This window comes from Erpetoichthys calabaricus, chromosome 8 (genome assembly GCF_900747795.2).
Source record: "Erpetoichthys calabaricus chromosome 8, fErpCal1.3, whole genome shotgun sequence".
NCBI lineage: Eukaryota > Metazoa > Chordata > Cladistia > Polypteriformes > Polypteridae > Erpetoichthys > Erpetoichthys calabaricus.
The window spans coordinates 97,275,186-97,297,195 of NC_041401.2; the positions used below are offsets into that span (position 1 = coordinate 97,275,186).

The 22,010-nt window shown below is 39.5% G+C and overlaps 1 protein-coding gene across 1 annotated transcript in view; it reads left to right on the plus strand.

The window, feature by feature from the left end:
- The window catches only part of LOC114655850 (rab effector Noc2-like), a 175,021-nt gene that overhangs the window by 91,863 nt on the left and 61,148 nt on the right, over nucleotides 1-22,010 (plus strand). The window contains exon 5 of the mRNA XM_051931247.1: nucleotides 3,487-3,573. Coding sequence (XP_051787207.1) covers nucleotides 3,487-3,573 — 87 coding nt within the window. The remainder of the gene's footprint in view (nucleotides 1-3,486; nucleotides 3,574-22,010) is intronic.

Sequence of the window (22,010 nt, forward strand, 5' to 3'; positions counted from 1 at the left end):
GATTAATTAGATTTCATCTACTGTATGCTTGGCAGACAGATCTCCCCTAACATACATCCTTGACAAATCTCACGTAAGTAAAGAGTGACGTATTTCTTTCTGTCACAAGAGAATATGATGCAACCCCGACACGTGCTGCACTGAATGGAATTTTGACCGGCTGCAGGTGTTTTAAGAGTTTGAGTCTGTCGACCTGTCCATTTAGATTTTGTTGAAGCAGGCTGACACGGTAGGGGTGCCCGTTAGCCCCCAAGGAGGCACGCAGAGACTTCAGAACAGACAGCAGAATTAAGCTTTATTGTATGGCACACATACAGACTCATTTAAGATGGAACAATGAGCGTCCAGCAATAGGCACCTTTTTCTTTTATTACAATTCTTATCATTAAGCCACTATTCTTCCTCATCTAACTCCTAATATACCATTACTCTAGTCCTACCTCTAATTGATTCCACCAATAATTGTTAGTTAGGGGGTGTTAAACCCCACTCTGTCTGTCTTAACTGTTTGATAAGGACTATTCTTGCTCGCTACTATAATTTACAGCCAAAGAGTTTACATTCTATCTCTAAGCTAGGGGCCCATCTTTCTTAAGCCCTCCTGCACATCTAACCTTTGGCTTAATGAACTATTTGTAGTTTCTAGCTCATACAGAAGAAGGGGCCTGAGTTGCCTCGAAAGCTTGCAAATTGTAATCTTTTTAGTTAGCCAATAAAAGGTATCATTTTGCTTGGCTTTTCTCTACATTCATAATGGCTAACACGGTACAACACCCTAGTACTACTAGCTTATACAGAATAATACAAATATGTAGGCATAAGGCTTTTTAATCCTAACTCTTACATCTTAATGCTTAGCTCTTTGAGGGCTAAATATTTTTTTCCAAAAAACACAGTTTTCTGAAAGCACACAAAGCAATGGTTTCACACAGAAATCAACATAAAATTTCTGTTGCTGCATGCTGTGGCTACAAGTTTGCCAGAAATGCGCGGCATGCTGACTGCCAGGCTGTCTTAGCGTGGCAGGGGCAGCAGCAGCAGGCGCAGTTTATCACAATATGGTTTGTACTTCTTGTCAAGTAGCGGTCCTCCCAGGCGAACACTGCCACAGGTGCATCAGCTGCACAAACCTGTTCAGGACTATGATCAGCTGGGGACTGATCAGCTGATGCTGGTACATCACATTTTTTTTCGATCACTTGTATCAAAATCAGAGTCTGAGAAATCAGAGTCCAATTCAGTAATAATATGCAAATGTCGTCCACAGCATATTTTTAATTTATGCATTCGCTTCAATCTCTTGCCAGATGTCAATGCCATTTCTGCCATTGTTTACTCCTCGCTGCTCACTTGAGCTCAGGAAATGTTGGTCAAATCAATGAAGCTAACTTTCCTTCTAGCAAAGATAGTCCACCTAAAACATAACGTCAGGTTTTGTCACCGTTTACAGCTGATTACCACCATCAAACCCTGTCTTTTCAGGACACCCGCACTGAAAGAGTTAGTAAAATATACTGTCTACTTTTCTCATGTGCTTATAACACTTTTTTAATACATAGAGATTACCAATTTTAAGAATACAATTTTCTGACCAGAAAGCAGAAGACACAGCTGGAGGTAGAAGAGTTAAAGATGCTAAGATTTGCACTGGGTGTGACGAGGATGGACAGGATTAGAAATGAGTGCATTAGAGGGTCAGCTCAAGTTGGACGGTTGGGAGACAAAGTCAGAGAGGTGACATTGCGTTGGTTTGGACATGTGCAGAGGAGAGATGCTGGGTATATTAGGAGAAGGATGCTAAGGATAGAGCTGCCAGGCAAGAGAAAAAGAGGAAGGCCTAAGAGAAGGTTTATGGATGTGGTGAGAGAGGACATGCAGGTGATGGGTGTAGCAGAACAAGATGCAGAGGACAGAAAGATATGGAAGGAGATGATCCGCTGTGGCAACCCCTAACGGGAGCAGCTGAAAAAAGAAGAAGAAGAAGAGGAAGAATACAATTTTCTATCATTTCTGCTTCTTTTACTGAATCACTTAATGATGCTAATTTCAATAAAGGTAAAAATGTTTTGCTCCTGATTTTTTTTTGATCCAGTTGTACCCAGCATCTCATGCTTCTTGTATCAGTGTTTAACATTAGTCTGCCAGCACTGTTGGATTCTACTTGCTTTGATAATGCTTTCCCATCACTGCAATGTCCTGGTAAAACTTTTCACCAAGTTATCATGTTCATCACTGACTGCACCAAGATTAGCAGTGAAGAAGTCCAACTGTGAATGCAGAAAATTACTCTTTATTAACATGCTACACTTAATGGTTTTATATGCTTGAAGGATGTTGTCAAGCAGCTGGATGTAGTTTGATGCTCTGGTATTGCCGAGACAATTCTCGACAACATCCCTGAATACCCTCCATGCGACTTCCTCGAAGTCCACTAGCAGATCTTCAGAATTCTTATCTCTGATCACTTATCATGGCAACAGTTAATTATGAATTCATCTGTCTCAAATCCTTCACCTTTCTTGTTCATCAGTTTCACAAAATGTTTTCAATCCATCACAGAGCACATTTACCCGGTAGGTAAATGAAGAGTAACCATTTAACCTAAAGTGCACATTTCGGACATGTGAGAGATGTGCTCTGGTGCTGATAAGAAAATTCTTGACACCATCCTTGAATGCCCTCCATGCAACTTCCTCCAAAGAAAGCCATTTAATAATAATGCCATTTAGACATAGAGAGAATATGCAAAATTTACAAAGTGCCGGGGCCCAGTTTTGAGGCCTGGATTATAAAGAAATGAAGTGGCAGTATTCTGTGCTGCTAACCAATTCAAGAGCAGATATCAGTGGTATAAAATGCATATTGGTGAGTTGGCTTACACTACAATCTTACACCATTTTTATTCTTAGCTGTCACCTGAAAATGCATCTATTTACATTGAACATCTAAGTTGGCCTGATGTGGATAGTAGAGTGGGTTGATGGCTGGCAGTGGACTGGCATCCTGCCTTGCACCCATTTTTTGAAGAACAGACTTCAGATCTCCATAATGGAAAAGTTTGTACCTCAAAATACAGTAGATGGACCATGAGATATCTCACACATTGCTTATGTATGACTTCCTTGAACATAGCCTGAACAATTAGACTTGACATCTTTTCCTATTTTTTTTATAAATTATAGTTTCCAAGGTAAAAAAGAACATAAAAAATCCCTGAAAAAGGAAGCAGGGCATCCATTCATTAATTCAGTATAAAAACAATTTAGAAGAAAAACCAGAGCTGTCAAAGTGTCTCTGTCGGCATTACCATTTACTCCTGAATTCTTTAGCACTTCATGTAGTGCCAAGCACACATAGCTGGCAGGTGCTAAAACTGACTTTGATGGACGCCTAATGGTGCCTCAAAGGATGAACTCAAGCAGAGCTTTTGTTTAACACTGTTCTGTTCATTTTAATGCTTTTTTTTTTACTGTCTCCCCTCTTTAGAAAGTGTGTACAAAATGTGGAATCGAAACTCTGAACAGTCAGAAAAGGCAACAGTGGTTGTGCAAGATCTGCAGTGAACAACGAGAGGTAAGTCCCAGGGATCTTTACACCGTCTAAATGAATGTTGACCACTTTACTCTTGCTTCATCAATACCCAATAAAATTACCTACCAGAGAGCCTCCAGATAGTTTTTTTTGTGGAAAGTTGAGGAATTTTCTGACCTTTCTCCCCTTATGCTACTTTGAGTCAATTGCCATTGAAGGCTAAGCTAGATTTAGACATGGTGTGGCCCTGAGCTATGGGACACTATAGAGGCCTTGTTTGTGCTAACAGATAAAAAGCCTGTATAACGAATTAACTTGGCAGGAATGGCATTAAGATTCATAACAAATTTGTGCCTGTATGTGGGAAGGATCACTCCATTAGAATATTAAAAATATGCAAGTAAAACAAATGAAAAAAAAAAATCTGTAATTCTGAAAAACCCACACTGTGAGGCTCAAAGTCATTTGCTTATGCTTAAATCTAGCCCTGATGGTGAACCCTTGACTCTTATAGCTATCTCTTTTGCTTCATATCCTGCTAGTACTGGCTAATATGCTCAAAGTGTAATTGGGAGACCCATGTCTTTATTCCATGCTGGATCACTGAGTGGTCACCACATAGAGTTTCAAATCTGTTTAAATGTATTGGTGTGCTGCCACTGATCTGTAGCTGGGAGATATTGCCTTTCCTAAAGCTGAGTTGTTTGATCTCATTTCACTCGCCTGATTTCCACTGACATTGACCTGGCTCGTTTAGTCCTCTTGTAGTTTTCACTCTAGCCAAGATGATTAATTAAGTTGTTATGTGCTGTGCTTTTCTTCTGTTCCTCTCCAGAATAGACGGACAGGTCTTGTTAAAGTATCACAGTGTCTGCTTCTGTACTATCTAAGCTGGCAGCTGGACAATTTATAACAGGCAGTCAAGTTTCTTTAATGTAAAGAATGGCTGAAATGGATGCATGTTGACAAAGTCTGGAATTCCTGGATTTAAATCTTGACCTGCAAATTGCCTGTGTCTTTTCTTGTCCACCCAGATTTTCCCCAGGTACTTAAGCTTACTCTCGCATCACAGAGACATGTAGTCTATGGTAATGGGCTCTGTGCATAGATCTGGTGTAGTTTTAGCATGTCATTAGATTCTCTGATATCTCCCCTCAGGTTAGTACCTACCTGGCTCCAGATATTGGCAGAGTACGATCTCCCTGTCCATAGAACTGTATTGAAATAAGATGACTTTGAAAATGAGTGAACGTTAAGAGTGGCTGACTGTTGTGGTGTGAAATTTTGCAAATAAATATTTTGTATGTCTTTATTTGTAACTTATACCACTAATGTCTATCATTGATAAGAACAGCAATGGTTTGATGGTTAAGTGCCTGAATCAAGTTTGTAAAGTGATTCTCTTCAGGACTTTCTCAACCCCCATAGGAAAGCCAGACTGCCTAGCTGGCAAACATCAGCTCAACAAATGGTTTTGGGGGCAGGTGTGAAAGTTATTGTGTGCCCCACAAAGTCTAAAGTTGCATGAAGCCATTAAATACCACGAGTTCCTACTGGCTGTAGGGTTTGGACAGAGAGTCTATAAATGTGCTTGCTTTACCCCTCCCTTTCTCTATTACAAACATCACAATGAAGAAGCATCTCTCTGTCACATCACTGCCATGAGAAGTACAGCTCAGAAGTCATATTGAGACAGGCATGCGGCCTGTTCTGAAGAAAGCTGACCACAAAAGTATGCCTTAACTAGAGACATTTTAAGTAACTAACAACTCTGTGTGCTGCCTGAAACTACACATCAGCATTTATCAGGTTGTATGGTTGCCAATATTCACTTGTACTTTGCTTATTGTTATTATTTATGTATATTATCAATAATACATTAATTCAATTGTAACTTAACTCCTGCTTGTCTTTTCACTCAATCTAATTGCCTGAGGTTATAAATGTAGAAGAGAAAGTGGGGAGAGGTTATATGGTGCAATACCTTATAAACAGTGGTAAGTCTGTGAGATCTGAGGCATTCTGACAAAGGCTACATATTAATAATACAAAAGTGGAAAGCAGAGTAATTTATCACTCTATTAAGACAAAACACTGACACAGTTACACATGTTGTTTTAAAGCTCTGGGAACCCTAGTTTGATTCTTGGCTCAGCCACTGTATGTGTAATGTTTGCATACATGTTTTAACTTCATCCATGTGGAATTCGTTTACTCAATATACAGTAGGCCTGATGTGGGTGTCCTGCGATAAACTTGCACCTTGTTTAAAAATGTTTTCCCGTCTTTTGCATAATGTGGCCATGAGATTGCCCTGCTTGGCTTTCCAGGAATAAAAAAGTTAAAAATTGTAATTGATAAATAAATCTTATAAATGGAGGGAAGCCTGTGACCCGAGTTTAGTTTCTGACAGAGCCAGTTTAGTTTGCATATTGTGAATAAGCATGTTTATCCTGGGTTCATCAAGTTTCTTCAATACTAGGAAACACTAGGATCTCTAGGAACTCAAAGAAAGGGGGTTCATCTCACGTCTTACAAAACTCAGTACTCCAGGTCACTCTTTCAAGGGTGCTGCCGCCTCTTTCATGCCCTCATGGTTTATATGGCTGTGTTCTGTGTTTTTCGCTCATAGCACATGGTTTGCAGTTGAGATGGAAACATTTTGTCAGCCTGAACAATGTGCTTCACGGTCAGCGGATGTTGCCATGGTTCTTTTCCTGTCAGGCATGCTGTATGCCCAAGTCACTGATCTTTTACTGTTAGTCATGTCACATGGCCGCACTACCACTTACCATGAGAAGGACCTGAAGCCTAATTACGTGGTGGTGTAACTCGTACCTCTAATTCTTTGGTTGTTTATGACTTTGTTTTCTACTCAGAGTGTATGACTTGTGTTTGCAATGAAGATGATCAATCAGCTTGTGCAGTGTGCTTCACTGTCAGCAGATGTTGCCATGGTTCTTTTCCTGTCAGGCGTTGCATGCCCAAGTCGCTGATCTTTTCCTTTAGTCATATCATGTGGCCGTACTACCACTTACCATGAGAAGGACCTGAAGCCTAATTATGTGGCGGTGTAGCCCGCTCCTCCAATTCTTTGGTTGTATATCACTTTCTTTTTTACTCAGAGTGTATGACTTGTGTTTGCAATGAAGATGATCAATCAGCTGTGTAGTGTGCTTCACTGTCAGCGGATGTTGCCACAATTCTTTTCTTCTCAGCCATAATGTGTGGCAGCACCACTGCTGGCTGTGAGATGGACTTGAACCCCAATCACATGGCCAAGGTAGCCCATTCCTTCAATGCTTGAGTCGTGTTACTCGTATCATGTCACAAGTGCTTCATTAAGGCCAAGGTCAAAATTCAAGGCCCAGAGGTCCGTGGGTTTTTGTGAGACAGAGAGACAACTCTTAGCATTTTATATATATACTAGTCATTAAGCCCGTTACAATAACGGGCTCTAGAACAGTAGTGCATAAACATTAGCAGGAACAGTCTATATTAAATGGCAAGGGACCTTGACCTCATTCTGTTTGTTGATCGTATTTTTCTTTCTTTCAGCCTTTCTTTTGTTGATGTTTACTTGCTGAGCTGACCATTCGTCGTGGGCTGCCACCGTGTATTGTGTGTCTTTAATTTTCTGTGACAGTAATACTGTCTTGTACGTCCGCTGGCTTGTACGTCCGTAATATACCTTTAATTTTCTCTGCCGGTAATACTGGCTTGTATGTGGCTGTAATATGCGTCACTGTATTGTGTACCTTTAATTTCCTCTCGCAGTAATACTGGTTTGTATTTCCGTAAAACGCCTGTAATTTTCTCTGACAGTAATATCGCGCATCGCACCGTGCCACGCGCATGCGCACTTCACCAGAAGACACACACACATGGACACCTGGATGCACACAGGGATTTTATTAAAGAGGATATATGTCAGAGAAAGTATTACTTGAACACTCTATATCGGGGTCCCCAATCATGGTCCTGGAGGGCTGCAGTGGCTGCAGGTTTTTGCTCCAACCCAGTTGCTTAATAAGAAGCACTTATTGCTCAAGTAACACTTCTGCTTCACTTTAGTTGTCTCGCTTGTTAAGATTTTGAACCCTTATTGCTTATTTTAGTCTTAAACAGCTGTATTCTCAGTTTTTAATTGCTTCTAATTAGCAATAACATGCAAATGACAAAAGAGACCAGCATTTCTCCATTTAGCTTGTTACCATTTACAGTTGTGTGGATTTATCATGCACTATTGGGTTTAATTAAATACTTGGAAGGAAAGTGAAGAGAAAAAAGTGAAGGACTGAGAATTACTCATCCATTTTAGCCTTCAAATCATTTGGATGATATCCTTAGAAAGGGGAAGAAAATCTATATGAGAATTACCTGACATAGCAGAGTTAAAGCATTAACAAGCCAGGAAATTAAATTATTGGCAAGAATTGCTTTCTAATTAAGCATCCAGGTTAGAACAAAAACCTGCAGCCACTGTGACGCTCCAGGGCTGTGATTGAGGGCCGCTGCTCTACATTGACCACTGTGAATAACATGTGAGAAGCAGACATAACACCTGCAGTGGAAAATTGTCTTGTGACCATTGGTGTCCATGTTGCAGGTCTCTATGGCCATGCACTGAATAAGAAGTATCCAGAAAAGGGATGGAGGGATAGATAAAGAGGGTGTAACTATGCAGCTGTTTTGGTTGCTCCAATCGTCATATTAGTTCTCTAGATGCAGCAGTAATTAAAACACTAGTGATTTCTTGTTTAAGTTTATATTTAAGCTTAACCGAACTGAAAAGTGTGTTGCTGATTTAATATTTCAGGTCACTTCTTTAAAGGCTACAGGTGAAAAAAAATACAGTATGTCTTATTCTTTTAGAATATGTAAAAAATGAGTGTAGACCCCTGAGAAATCTTTGTATCTCCACAATTGTGTACCTCAGCTGCCAGTTTACTGCGCATTCAACTCCCAGAATTATGTAGGAAGGCACCAGCTCTTCAAAAACATCCCAAGGGGAATATGGAGTCTGGGGCTGCTTTCATTCAGAGCTAATGAAAATGGATTTTCTACTTTTACAAGAAAGATTTAGTGATGGGCTTGTGTGGGTGTATGTCAGTGTGTGGTCAGCTATTGCTGTAAATGTGTGTGTGCTGACATGAGAATCAAAATGTGTGAGTGCTACATGCAGGACTATCACTGTGATAGCAAGTATGTATGTGTTCTTATCAGTTTGGAAGTGTTACCCAGCTTGTCAGACTAGTTCATTTGAGCGGTTGACGCACTGGACAAAAAAAAATGAGAAGAAATAAAAAAAAAATGGAACTACAGTTCCCTTTTCAATTTAGAGGAGAATATGTAGCTCCAAGGAAAAGGCACTTTTAGGCATGCCCTTTGTTGATCATAAATTTTGATCACTTTGCACTGAAACAGCAACAGAATGTGAGTGAAGGTGGTGATCAAAGGTCTGAAAACAGCTGTGGCTTTAGGCTGCCTCTGTAGCATCTGATGGCATAGTCTGAATAATGAGGAGCCGGGGCAATTAAGGCTGAGTTGAGACAGTCATTATAAACTAAACCAGATGAGCAGAGATTTGTAAGCAATAGCAGGTTAACCCATTCATTTTGTAATAATTAATTCTAGTCTTGTGGTACAGCATACAGTGGATTCAGAAAGTGTTTAGAGACCCTTCACATTTTTTCCACATTTTGCTTGTGTTAAAATCATTTAAATTCATATTTTCCCCACATCTGGAAAAACAGGACTTTAGAATTTTTTGCAAATAATAAACTGAAACCAGAATTCAGACCTTTTCCATCGAGTACTTTGGCAGAAGATTATAGCTTGGCCACTTCTTGGGCATGATGCTGCAAGCTTTGCACATCTGGATTTGTGGATTTTATGCCATTCTTTTCTCCAGATCCTCGCTGTAAAGAATATAGTTGGATGGAGACTGTGCTGGTATAGAGCTAGTTTCAGGTCTCTAAAGAGATGTTAATTTGGGCTCAGATCCCTGGCTTGGCAACTTTCGAACATTCACGGGAATTGTTCCTAAGCCACTCCTGCATTGTCTTTGCATTGTGTTTAGAGTATTTGTCCTGCTGCAACCATGTCTAGCCTCCCAGTTCCTGCTGCTGAAAAGCAACCCTCAGCATGATGTTGCCACCGCCATGCTTCAAAATTGGAATGGTATTTCAAAGTTGATGAGAGGTGCATGGTTTCTTCCACACATGATGGTTGGTTTCATTTCAATAGAATCTTGTTTTCTCACAGTCTGAGAGTCCTGTAGGTGCCTTTTTTTTTGCAAATTCCAAGCAGGTTTCCATATGTCTTTTAGTAAGGAGTGTTGCAGTGATGGTAGTTCTTCTAGAAGTTTCTCAGACAGGTTCTATGTATTGTCACACAGGTTCTATGGAGCTTAGCCAGAGTGACCATAGAGTTCTTGGTCACCTCTTTTACTAGTTCCCTTCTCCCATTATTGCTCAGTTTGGCTGTGTGGTCAGCTCTAGGAAGTTCTTTCATTTAAGACTTATGGAGGCCTCTGTGCTGTTGGGAACCTTTAATGCTGCTCGATTTTTATACTATCTTCCTCAGATCTGTGCCTTGACATAATCCTGTCTCTAAGTTCTACAATCAAATCCATCAAACTTATGGCATTGATGATCAATAGAACGAGATGCACCTAAGCCAGATTTCAACTATCATAGCAAAAGGTCTACAGTTTTTTTATGGTGGCTGGAGTGCCAATCCTGCCACCAACCCTCTAGATTTCCCTGCAAGTTAGAAGACCGCTTTCAGGGCTGGATGCAGTTTAACGTCACGCCCAGGACATGTAGGAATGTAGGAATGTTGAAATTCCACACAAGAGATGGTTTTGCACATGAAACCCGTTTATTATGAAGGAAATAATGTGCTACTTTACTTACAATGAGCATTGGCGTAACCCAATTGAACTTAAGATTGATTTTACAACATTCTTAAAAATTTCCCAAGTTTGTGAGATCTTCTTGCAATTCATTTTCACTTCCTCAAACTTTATCTCTGGTTTTGCCTTACAATAATGTTTGCCTGATGAATTGACTCTTGCCTGCTCCATTGTTTTCAGTTTCAGTGTTTTTACACACAGCCACTGGACCCCACGATCCTGGCCAACACCCTGTCCAAACAAGCATTGAACAGAGTAGGAGCAAAAACACTGGAGAGACAAGACGTTCCACACGTCTATCCGGACGGGCCACCTGAAATTGGGACCTGAGTGTTGTCATGTAGTGGGCAATGCAACGTTTTTAGGTCATCATGCTCAAATTTTTTATGAAAGGTGCTCTTGTTAGTTATACTAGAAATTGAAGGATGAATGGTTTAAATTCTGTATCAACACTGATCAGGCAGCAGCTCTTACAAGTATAGTAAAAATACAAAAAACAAGTTAGTAATAAAGTCAGTCAGTCAGTCATTTTCCAACCTGCTATATCCTAACACACGCTATATCCACACACACACACCAAGCACACACTGAGGACAATTTAGGATCGCCAATGCACCTAACCTGCATGTCTTTGGACTGTGGGAGGAAACTGGAGGACCCGGAGGAAACGCACGTCGACACGGGGAGAACATGCAAACTCCACGCAAGGCGGACCCGGGAAGCGAACCACTGCGCTACCACTGCGCCACCATGCCGCCCTGGTAACAAAGTATACATTCAAATGATTACATTATAATGTGAAATAAAATATAAGTCATTGAATTTTCAAGCACTAATGTAGCATTTTCTTATTCCATTTACATGTTAAAAAAAGCATTTTTGGTGTAAATATTTAACTTGATTTAAAAAGTATCATCTGTTCCCATCCTGTGTTGCTCTCTCTTCAATGCCATGCCATTCTTTCTCCACGCCTCCTGCTTGCCTTTATATGGCCACAACAACTTACTGACAGAATTTAAGGTACCTTTCCCTAATATTCTCTAACATTTAAGCAGTCTACACTTTTGAGCGCACCCCTCACAATTTTCCAGTCCATGCTTTGTTATAATTTCCCCATCATTTTTTTTTCCTTTTGCCTGTAATGTTTTTATGCCTTGCACCCTCTTCTCACGTTCAGTTCTCTGCGTACTGATTACCTCACATGCGTTTCATTCTGTGCTATCAGAACCCTGCCCTGGAGAGAAATATGGACCCCACTGTGTAATTTAATACATATTCATTCTTCCAGTATTTCAATTTCTTTATCTCTTAAACAAGGAGATATTTATTTTTTCCGATGCATCTTACTTTCAGCTTTTCAAGGCCCACTTAAACTTAAGCTTGGTGGTGATGAGCACATTGACTTACAGTTCACTTTCTATTATTACTTAGGCTTTGGATAAGAGTTCTACAGACATGTTGTTTTCCTGTATACTCTTGCGTATTTTACACTGATATTGACTGCATATTGGAGAGACCAAATGAATCCCTTCATGGACTGGAGTCTTTGATAAAAGGTTGATGAAATCAAAATGCTTTTTATAAAGCAACTGCAGTTTGAACATACGTGATCTTTCAGTTAATTCTTCCAAGAAGAGCTTGAAAATGAGCCGCACCCTAGCACTGTGACCAGGACGTGATCGACTGGGAGGGCACCATCCAGGTGCCGTTATCTAGACCTGTCATACACCAGACAGATGAGACAGAATGTTTTCTGATGCTCCTGAAAGCCTGCTGAGCTTGTAACAACAGGCATTTGTTGTCAAGCCTGACAACATACATGCTGATAAAGACTGGGTCCTGGGGAGATTCATCAGGCGTAGCTAAAGGCAGTGCTAGGCCTCAGGCTTATCTGCTGTAGGCAGGACCTGTGGGATGAAAGGCTGAGTAGGTGGGAGTTGGTTTTGGACAGTGAGGTGTGAGCTCGAAGTTAAATTAGAAAACACTCAAGTAAGCACATGGCCACACTGAAATTTCTATGCTAGTGGGGATTATCACTGACAAGCTACTTGCTTTAGGCCAATACGCGTGTAGTAGCAGGCCATAAGGCCACAGAGTTATTTTATTATTATTCTTTATTTCCTATTAATAGGCAAAAGGGTGAATGTGCAGATCTTTACAAGAGAACAATCACTTGTAAAATTCATGTCATGCCGTGCTGTGTCACATCACATTGTTAACCTACACCCTGGTGTTTTAACATAGTGTCTCAGAACTCTGCACGGTGATAACATTGTGCTTTGACTTGTTCACATACCATTAAAACTACTCACTGGGCAATTATTCTCACCTGAATGAACTCCACATGCCGTTTCCAGCCCCCATCACAAGGGGAACAGTGACAGATTTTGAAAATGTGGTCTCCAAGTAACAAATGCATGAGGTTTTTTTCCGAATTTCACAGTTAATGTCACAGTTTCAACATCTACTGTTTACTCCATTTTCCAAGGGTGGGAAGTTGTAGCAGCTAGAGGCATCAGTTTAAACATGCAACAGGATGAAATCAATCTTCTATTCATTACATACAGCCATTTCCATTAAAACTTCAGACTCTTAAGTTAAACAACATAGAAAAACAGACACCTGACAATATGGATGGCCGATTCTGAAGTTTCATTATCCACAAAACCAATTCAGATTATGGATTTTTAATATTTCACACCTCAACACAGCAGGAGCTGAACAAAAAATATAATCATCAATCCTTTCATTTTACATACCTACATAGTCACATTGCCAGTGTTAAAGTAACCCTTTAAAATCTGTAAATAAACATGTGTGAATTTAACATATAAACCTAGGAAAATCTGTTTTAATAATTAACAAAGGATGATTTGCATCAGCCCAACTCCAAATAATTCTCTCCAACCTTGGCTCTCATCATTATACATGTCTTGCTCAAATCCAGTCTGCTGGAATTACAGTGAGTATTTAACAGATGGCCTTTTATTATTCCATAATAATAATTTTTAATTCAAGGCAAGTCTGATGGTGGAATATCTTTACCGAATTTTGAATTACAGTGGATTCAGAAAGTATTCAGACCCCTATACTTTCTGCACACGTCATTGTGCTTGAATAAATTTGCCATTTTGCCCATTAGTCTACACTGAATACCCCATAATGACAAAGTGAAAACATCTTTTCAGAAAGGTTTGAAATCTTTAATTTATAAAAGTATTCAGACCTTATGTTGTGGTAGTTGATTTTGAGATCAGATGCTTCCTGTTTGCTTTAATTATATTTGGAATGTGTGTAAAACTTGACTGGAGTCCATCTGTGGCAAACCGAATTGATTGAACATTATATAGAAAACACATACCTGTAGATATAATGTCCCACACTGCATATCCAAGTAAAAAAAAAAAACATTATGTCCAAGGAAGTCTCTATGATCAAATTTTGGTGAAGCAGAGATTACGGAAAGGGTATAAAACCATTTCTAAAGCTTTGTGTGTTCCCAGAAGCACAGGAGGCTCAATAATTCTGAAACTAAAGAATTTTGGAACATTCCAGGACTCTTTCAAGAGTTGTCCATCCGGCCGTACTGAGTAATGGAGTAAGAAGGGCCTTGGTCAGGGAGATGACCAAGAACCCAATGAGTTCTGAAGTCCTCTGCTGAGCATGGGGAACTTGTTGGGAGGATGACCACCTCTAGAATCAAAAGCATATGACAGCTCGCTTGGAGTTTGTTAAATGGTATTTAAAGGATGCTGAGAGCATAAGGGAAAAGATTCTTTGGCCTAATGAAACAAAAATGTTATGGTTTTGAGCCAAAGACAAAGTACACCTTATTGCCTGCCTAATATCATCCCTAGGGTGAAGCATTGTGCTCACAGGATAATGCTATGCGGGTGTTTCTCAGTGGCAGGGACAGAGGGACTGGTCAGAATTGATGAAAGTAGGCAAATACAGAGAGGCCCTTGAATAAAACCCACTCCAGAGTAACAGCAACGTCAGACTAGGGCAACAATTCATCTTTCAGCTTGACATAGACACAAAGTATACAGCCAAGACAATACTGGAGAGACTTTGGGACAAGTCTCTGACTGTCGTTGAGTGGTCCAGCCTAAGCCCAGGCTTAAACCCCATAGAACATCTGTGGAGAGACCTGAATATGGTAGTTTATAGATGCTTCCCATCTAATCTAAAGGAGCTTGAGAGGATCTGTGTGGAAGAATGGAATAAACTCCCCAAATTCATATGTGCAAACCTTGCAGAGACTTATCCAAGAAGAGTCATAGCTATAATTGCTGCCAAAGGGGTTTCTACAAAGTAGTAAGTTAAGGGTCTGAATACTTACATGAATGAGATATTGCAGTTTTTTCATTTTTTTTTTTTAATTTTGCAAATCCTTTCTAAAAACGTGACGTCGTTATGGGTTATTGAGTGTAGATTGATGGGCAAAAATGGCAACTAAATCCACAACCAAATAAAGTGTGCAGAAATCGAAGGCATCTGAATACTTTCTGAATCAATTGTATATCATTGGACATTTACACCTTGTCCAATTTGGATCTGGCTAGACCCCCTGGTTAATTTCCTTCTGTGACTCTCCATTGAGTGCAATATAGAAAAACCTTGTTTTTCTTTTCATTAACCTTCAGTCCTAAAATTAGGACTGAAACTTGGTCCTTTCAGCTCATATAATTTCTGGTTCTTGTCCAGTTTGGCACTCTCACATGCCCAAATTCCACAATTTGGCTTTATGTATTGGTGGAACCCCATCTCTTTCCTGCCCTAAATGTGTTGCATATTCTGACTCTCAAGGACATTTATAATAAGCCTGGGCTCTGGACTTTCTAGACACTGAGGCCCAGTTACAATTTCCACACTTCATCTTTTTTCTTTTACTTACAAATTTGGCCAGTTCTTAAGATGAGTGGTGTACCACTATCTTCTTCACTTCCTTCTCATTATAGGTATACATTTTGCTGCTCTCTTTTCCCTGCCTTGATGCCTGTGGCAGCACTGTATGCATCTCTGTGTAAGGCATCCTACTGGCCCCTACCACTATTCTCAATGTGGCAGAGCGATTTGTCATGTGTTCCTGCTCTTTCATGGAAATCAGTCTTTAAAAAGATTACTTTTTCCTCTAAGAATACAAATTATCAGCACATCCAGTTCAAATATATACACTGTTTATATGGTACCCCCAGGTAGCTTTATGCCATCGGCCTGCCTATGGATCTGTGCATAATGAATGCTCCAGGCACATTTTTGGACATATTGGGTGACTGCGTCATATTTTTTGTTTTAATTATTCCCAAAATGTTTGTTTCTGTACTAAATTTCTGTTTAATAAAAATTTGATTGAAAAAAAAAAACAATTACAGTTAGCGACATGAAGGAGTAGTACTAACATGATGACAGTGCATGTGCTCTGTCACTTTACATCACTTCACACACCAAATATTGATGACTTTGTTCACCCAGATGTAAAGATAAAACAAAATTTAAGTCAAAATTAAATCAAAGTTTTAGAAATTATTAGTCGTGTCCTTACTTATCTCAAGATGGAGATGGCTAAGTAGGGATTGTTTAATCTGTGTCCTCTTCTTGATCCATTATGATATATTTTAATGAGTGCTTTTATGCACAGTTATGAAAGAGGAGCAAGTTATTTAAAAAATGTATCTGCTAATGGCCCATGTTCTGTTTTTAGTATAATTTACAATTTTGTACAAGCATTTGTACATTTTCCAAAGTCACTTATTTTAGTGAAGGCTTGCAGGGATGTCTTAGCAGGTTTAGTATAACAGCGCAGACGCCGTTGAAATAAATGCTTAAAATAATGGAAAATAAAGTTATTGTGTCTGCGGTGGGTTGGCACCCTGCCCGGGATTGGTTCCTGCCTTGTGCCCTGTGTTGGCTGGGATTGGCTCCAGCAGACCCCTGTGACCCTGTGTTCGGATTCAGCGGGTTGGAAAATGGATGGATGGATGGATGGATGGAAGTTATTGTGTTAATGAATATGTGTTCTTGTGCCTGTTGTTATCATTGCTATTTTTACATATGACCTGAGTGGATGGGTTAAGTCTGGATTCAAACCTCTGACATGAACCTAAAGTTGTCCTTAGGTGGGGGGTGGGGGGGGGGGGGAATTAACCCAAGCCACACTCTACATCAGTCAGCTCCCATGCCCACCTGACACATTCTGTAGCCTACAACTGTCCACTACCTTGACCTAAAGCAGGCATTAATTGATTGAGGAAAAAGCCTGCCTTCTGTGTTCATATTTTAAAAACTTATGGGAACATAGACTTTTAGAACTGACTGAACCTGTGCTGGGGGTACATAAGCAAGCAATTTTAATTTTAATTTGGATTCTTTGTGGCAAATAGTAGCCAAACCACCTCATTTAAATCATATGTTTCAGAATCCAAAGATTAACAGACACCTTAAATCAAGATCAGGATGCATTATGCTGCATTACAGCCAGAGATTTTTCCCAGGCTTGTGTTTATTTTCACTTGTACTGATGTGTTTGAAATGAATTTTTTTATGTTGAATTATTGCTTTGTATTAATGTACAACATCCTTAAATATTCCTGCTTTACTTGTAAAAAGTATTTGCATGTTAATTTCAAAGCCAAACAGAACAAAAATGTATAACGCAACGAATACCTCTAACCCAACATGAAACATAATTTTCTTTCAATTTACTATGTTTTACTATTTTTTACTATGGTTAATTACTTGCTGTAATGTAAAGTAGTTAGTTCTATTATGCCTATGTAACAATTACCATGAAAATAATAATCTGTTTAAATTGTACATCCGCTTCCCCATACAGGAGCGTCAGATCCATGAAATGACTAGCGCGTAGCACCCACCCAGGGGTTGGTGAGAGAAGCGAGCAGGGCAGGGGGAAGAGCCCCCCAGTACATATACAGTATATATATATATATATCTTATATATAAACGTCTATACGTGGAAGTGTGCGCATCTGTCTGTCTGGCCCAGAAGTGCAAGGCTACAGCATGACACTTAAAGAGCTGGCAAGGCAGCCCCAAGTTAACGAGTCAGAAGAAGAAAGAAGGACGAGGCTACTGCATGAAGCTGAAAGAAAGCGACTCCATTGCCAAAATGAGATCGCCAAGGAAAGAGCACACCCGCAAAATGAAACCACCGACTCTGCATTTCAATTTATTTTCTGACAATTTCAATAGTTTCTAGGAGCCTGGGCTTTTTATAGTATGGGCTTACACAGCTAGTATATATGTACATGTTTTGTTTATCCAAATTGTTTTTAGAGATTATTTAGTTGCAGGAGACCTACGTGTTTTCAAAAAGGGACACAATGTTTTCATAAGGAGGAACACCTTGTGCCAAACAGTAAAACTTTGCAATGCTATGAGATATGCAATGTAAACCTGGTACAATGATAGCTAATAGATTGGAGGATAAAAGCAATTTGATCCTGAGGTTGTGCATCATAAAATGTCTTAGTTATGTACTGCAAAATCTAATTTTTAAGGCATAAATTTCTAAATTAGTTGATATATTCGGGTAAAAGAAAGGTCTTTATTCATATAAAGGCTTTTTATTTAAATTTGATACATTTTTCTTACTGATCCTTGATCAAATGAAGCTCCTTTATTATATAAGCTAAATAATAGCCACATTTTGGGTATATAATTTAGGCGCAATAATGCTAAAAACCATGTAGTGCATAAAGGATTCAAATATGTCCAAAAGCTGTAAAGTCAGGGCCCCATTTTAGGCCTGTGCAGGCCAAGGCTTGTTAGTGTAATTTGGGGTCAGACTGGCAGTGGATGGTATTTTAGAGGTTTATACATTTTATTTATTTATATATTTTATTTAATAGGTGCCTTTCTAAACACTCAAGGTCATAAAAACAAATAGGACAATAAAATCAAATAACAATAAGGGTTATTGGGAACGCACCTGAATCAGGACAGATTACAGTTATTTACATTTATTGTTTACAGTATACCTTCTTAGAAACAAAAATTGAGTCAATGGAGACAATTTCTATATGATATTTTATTGTTTTATGCCAACACTTCAGGCACTGGACCACACTTAAACTCATTCCATGTGATGTAAGATGCCACACTTTTACTGTTTATGTTTGCCTGTTGCTTAGCAACAAATTCATTGTAACACATTAGTGTTACCTTATCTGAAAACCATCACTCAATTGTTAGAATATTTTTTATTATTCTTTATTTAATTTTTAAAAAGTTAATATGTTTTTGTTTTTAATATTTTTAATTGTATTCCTTTTGTGTGAACACCCACATTTTTTGTGTCTGGTTGCTAGGCACATGTACATGTCATGAGGTCACTGGCATCATGGTGGCCATGATATATAAGATGGCCACTTCCAGTAAGGAAGCATCCAAACTTAGAGAAGACTCATGACAGCCTAGCACTTAAGCAAGTAGTAAAAGGAATTATTTAGAAAGATCTTCAGTTTGGCAAAGATTTCAGAAAAAACTTCCTTGTGTTGACTCTGACTACTCTTTTGTTTTCTAACTTAAATAAGGGCATTGCTCATTTCTGTTCTTCCAAAAATTAGTCTTGAGTTTAATTATGTATTCCATTAGTCCAGTTTGTTAAAAGAGTGAATATTTCATGAACATTTTAACAATAGCCAGCCATGACTCTCTGTTGGAACCAGAGCATAAAAGGTAGGTTACCTTCAGCATGTGGAATGAGAATTATCACCTCCAAATCTAACGTCACTGTCCCGGAAAAGGCAGAGTTGTTCCCTGTTTGCAAGGATTGAGTGGGTGCCCTGCATTTGTCAGATCAAGTACCTTGGGGTCTTGTTCACAAAGTAGAGTAGGGATGATCTCGAGAATCAGTATAATAGCAGAGGTTTTGGGAACCTTGTCCCAGCCTATTATGCTGAACCTGGAGCTTACACCTAAAATTCAGCTTTCAATTAACCTGTAAATGTACATTCTCATCATTATCTAGAATCATGAGTTATGATTGATAAATCGAGATCATGGGTCCCCTGACCACTGCACCATTGTGAGGCCCATATCCAGGTGCTATATTATGTAAACAAATGTATTTTTTGGGGCAGTACCCTTGCCTACGACATCTTTCCCAAATCTGCTGAAGTATTTTATATCCAAGTAGGGTTTGAGGCCAGAGCGTTTACTTGTGGATCTCCTACTGAAACAACAGAAAATAAATAAACGCCTACCAGCAGATCTAATTTGCATGTTATTTGACGGTCTCTCCTCGGGAGAGGGTCTTAGCCTCTCTTTTTCTGAAAGCCTCAGGCTAATTAGTGCAATTAACAACAATCATTTCAACATAACACTTAAACAGAAAATGAATGTACCCCAGTGGGCTGCTTGAAGAGCTCAGCTGAGAAGCTGCCTGCCAGTGTTGTACCATTAATTAGCCTCAAGCTTCGTAGCCATCCTCATCTGTTAAAATCTGGCTTCAGGAGTCGGGGCAGTAAACTTTCCCCACACATATGGTATCATTTGATGAGTCTCATTTGCAGTACATTTGCTATGTCTTGCTAAAATGTTCACATCATTTAATGTACAGATTAGGTTTGTTGTATTAATTGATTTCTTAAACATTTTTTATGTGGATGTCATGGTACAAAAGAAGTGTTTGTGGTGGTTTTCCAACTCCAGAATCCTTAGCTTAATCCCATCCTAGTCGTGATCTGTGTGGAGCTTAGGTTTTCCTGTAGAGTTTGTTGGTTTTCCACTAGATCATCTGGTTTCCCATCACATTCCAAAGAATATCATTCTAAGGTGCCTTGAGAAAGACTAGCAGTTTGTCCAAAACTTGTTCCTGATTTGTAATGTGGGCTCTGGCTCCTCTTGTACATGACTTTATTAGGTGGGTTGGAGAATCAAAGAAAGCATGGGTTATCACAACATGTATGGCACAGTGCTATGTTGGTTAGCTCTGCTGCCTCACAGCCCTAAGAAACTGGGTTCAAATCCCAGCCCAGCCACAATCTGTGTGATCTGTATTTATTATTTGGTCCGTACCTGCTTATGTATTACTCTGAGTACTTCAGCTGCTTCACACACCCCTAAAACATGCATCTTAAGTTTTATAGGTAACTCTAATTCGACCCAGTGTAACTGTGAAACCAGAAATGGATGGATAGGCATTAATTGTAACAAGAGAGTTTTAAACATAAGCCTTGGTGTGCACACCCCATCCCATCTTACTCTCAACTTTCTTTCCAAAAATTCTTTTTGTTTCCAAATGTCATGAAAGAGGCTGCTGTCCACAGTTACAGAAGCGTGAATGGACATGATAACGGTGTCTCTTAAGCTACAAACGTAAGTTATTGGTAAAAAGATAAAAACCTTCTGAGTGGAGGGAGGAACTTAGGCAGGGCCTGTATGACTCTTCACTAGCTGTAATTGCTGGCTGACAGACAAGTCATGATAGACATATCTGCAATTAAACTCTCAGTAGAGTTATGCAGCCCCTTTCAGAAAGCTCAGTGAGCTGAAGAAGGCACTGGTGCTTGTGCCCTGGCTAATGAGCAGACAGTAGACCCAGTCTGAAATGGGAAGGGCATTCTAATGATGCGTGCTGAGGATTCTCTGTCCCTGATGAGTGTACTTTGCTGCCAGGTTACCTCCACCAGCCCCCTCACCCAAACGGCTTGCTGCTCTCTGTGAAAGCAGTTGTCATGTCAAGTGGCTCTGCAAAGCAATTTTACGAAACACTGCCCCTATTTAAGATTCCATCAAAGCAATTATTGAAATTCGCTGGAAAAAAAAGTGCTCCTCCGCAGAATTTACATTTCACCTGACACATCAGATTTTAGGGAGGAAACGCAAAGCTGAAGCAATCCCAGAATGACATTGTGTGGGCCAGTAGCCGAACCTGTGGCTCCATTTAGCAAATCAATGAAATTCACGGTCTGATATGGTGATTATTTAATTTAACCTACAGCTCAGGATTGTGCCAGGAAGAGAGACAGGGGGTGTTCTTGACCTATGAATGGGGAACTGCCCCCAAGGTTCAAAAATCAGTTAGTCAGGGAAGCAAAGGTAGTTCATAACTGAAGTTTATGGATACTAAGCAGGACTGAAGCTGCAGATATCTATTATGTGAGGTAACAGCATTTCACTACAAAGACAGGAAATCACTTAGATAGATCACAAAGGCAAGAGGCAGCCAGTAAGAGAGACTGAGGAATTCATTATCTAGACAGGTGCAAGCTGAACTTGGACTGGATATTCAGAAATAAGCCAGTTACGCAGAAGTAGGTTACTGTCCAGACAGTGTGAAAAGACAAAACAGAAACATGTTAAAGTACTGGGGTCCCAGCCAGGCAAATTTTAATTTAATTACTATAGATGAAAGAAAGAAAGAAAGAAAGAAAGAAAGAAAGAAAGAAAGAAAGAAAGAAAGAAAGAAAGAAAGAAAGAAAGAAGTGAAATGTTTCATGAAGAAAGGGTTGCTCTGCAGTGGGTTGCTGCTCTAGCAAGGAAGGTGGCCTATCAAATGATGACCCACTTGTGGCCTATATTGCTCTTGTATACT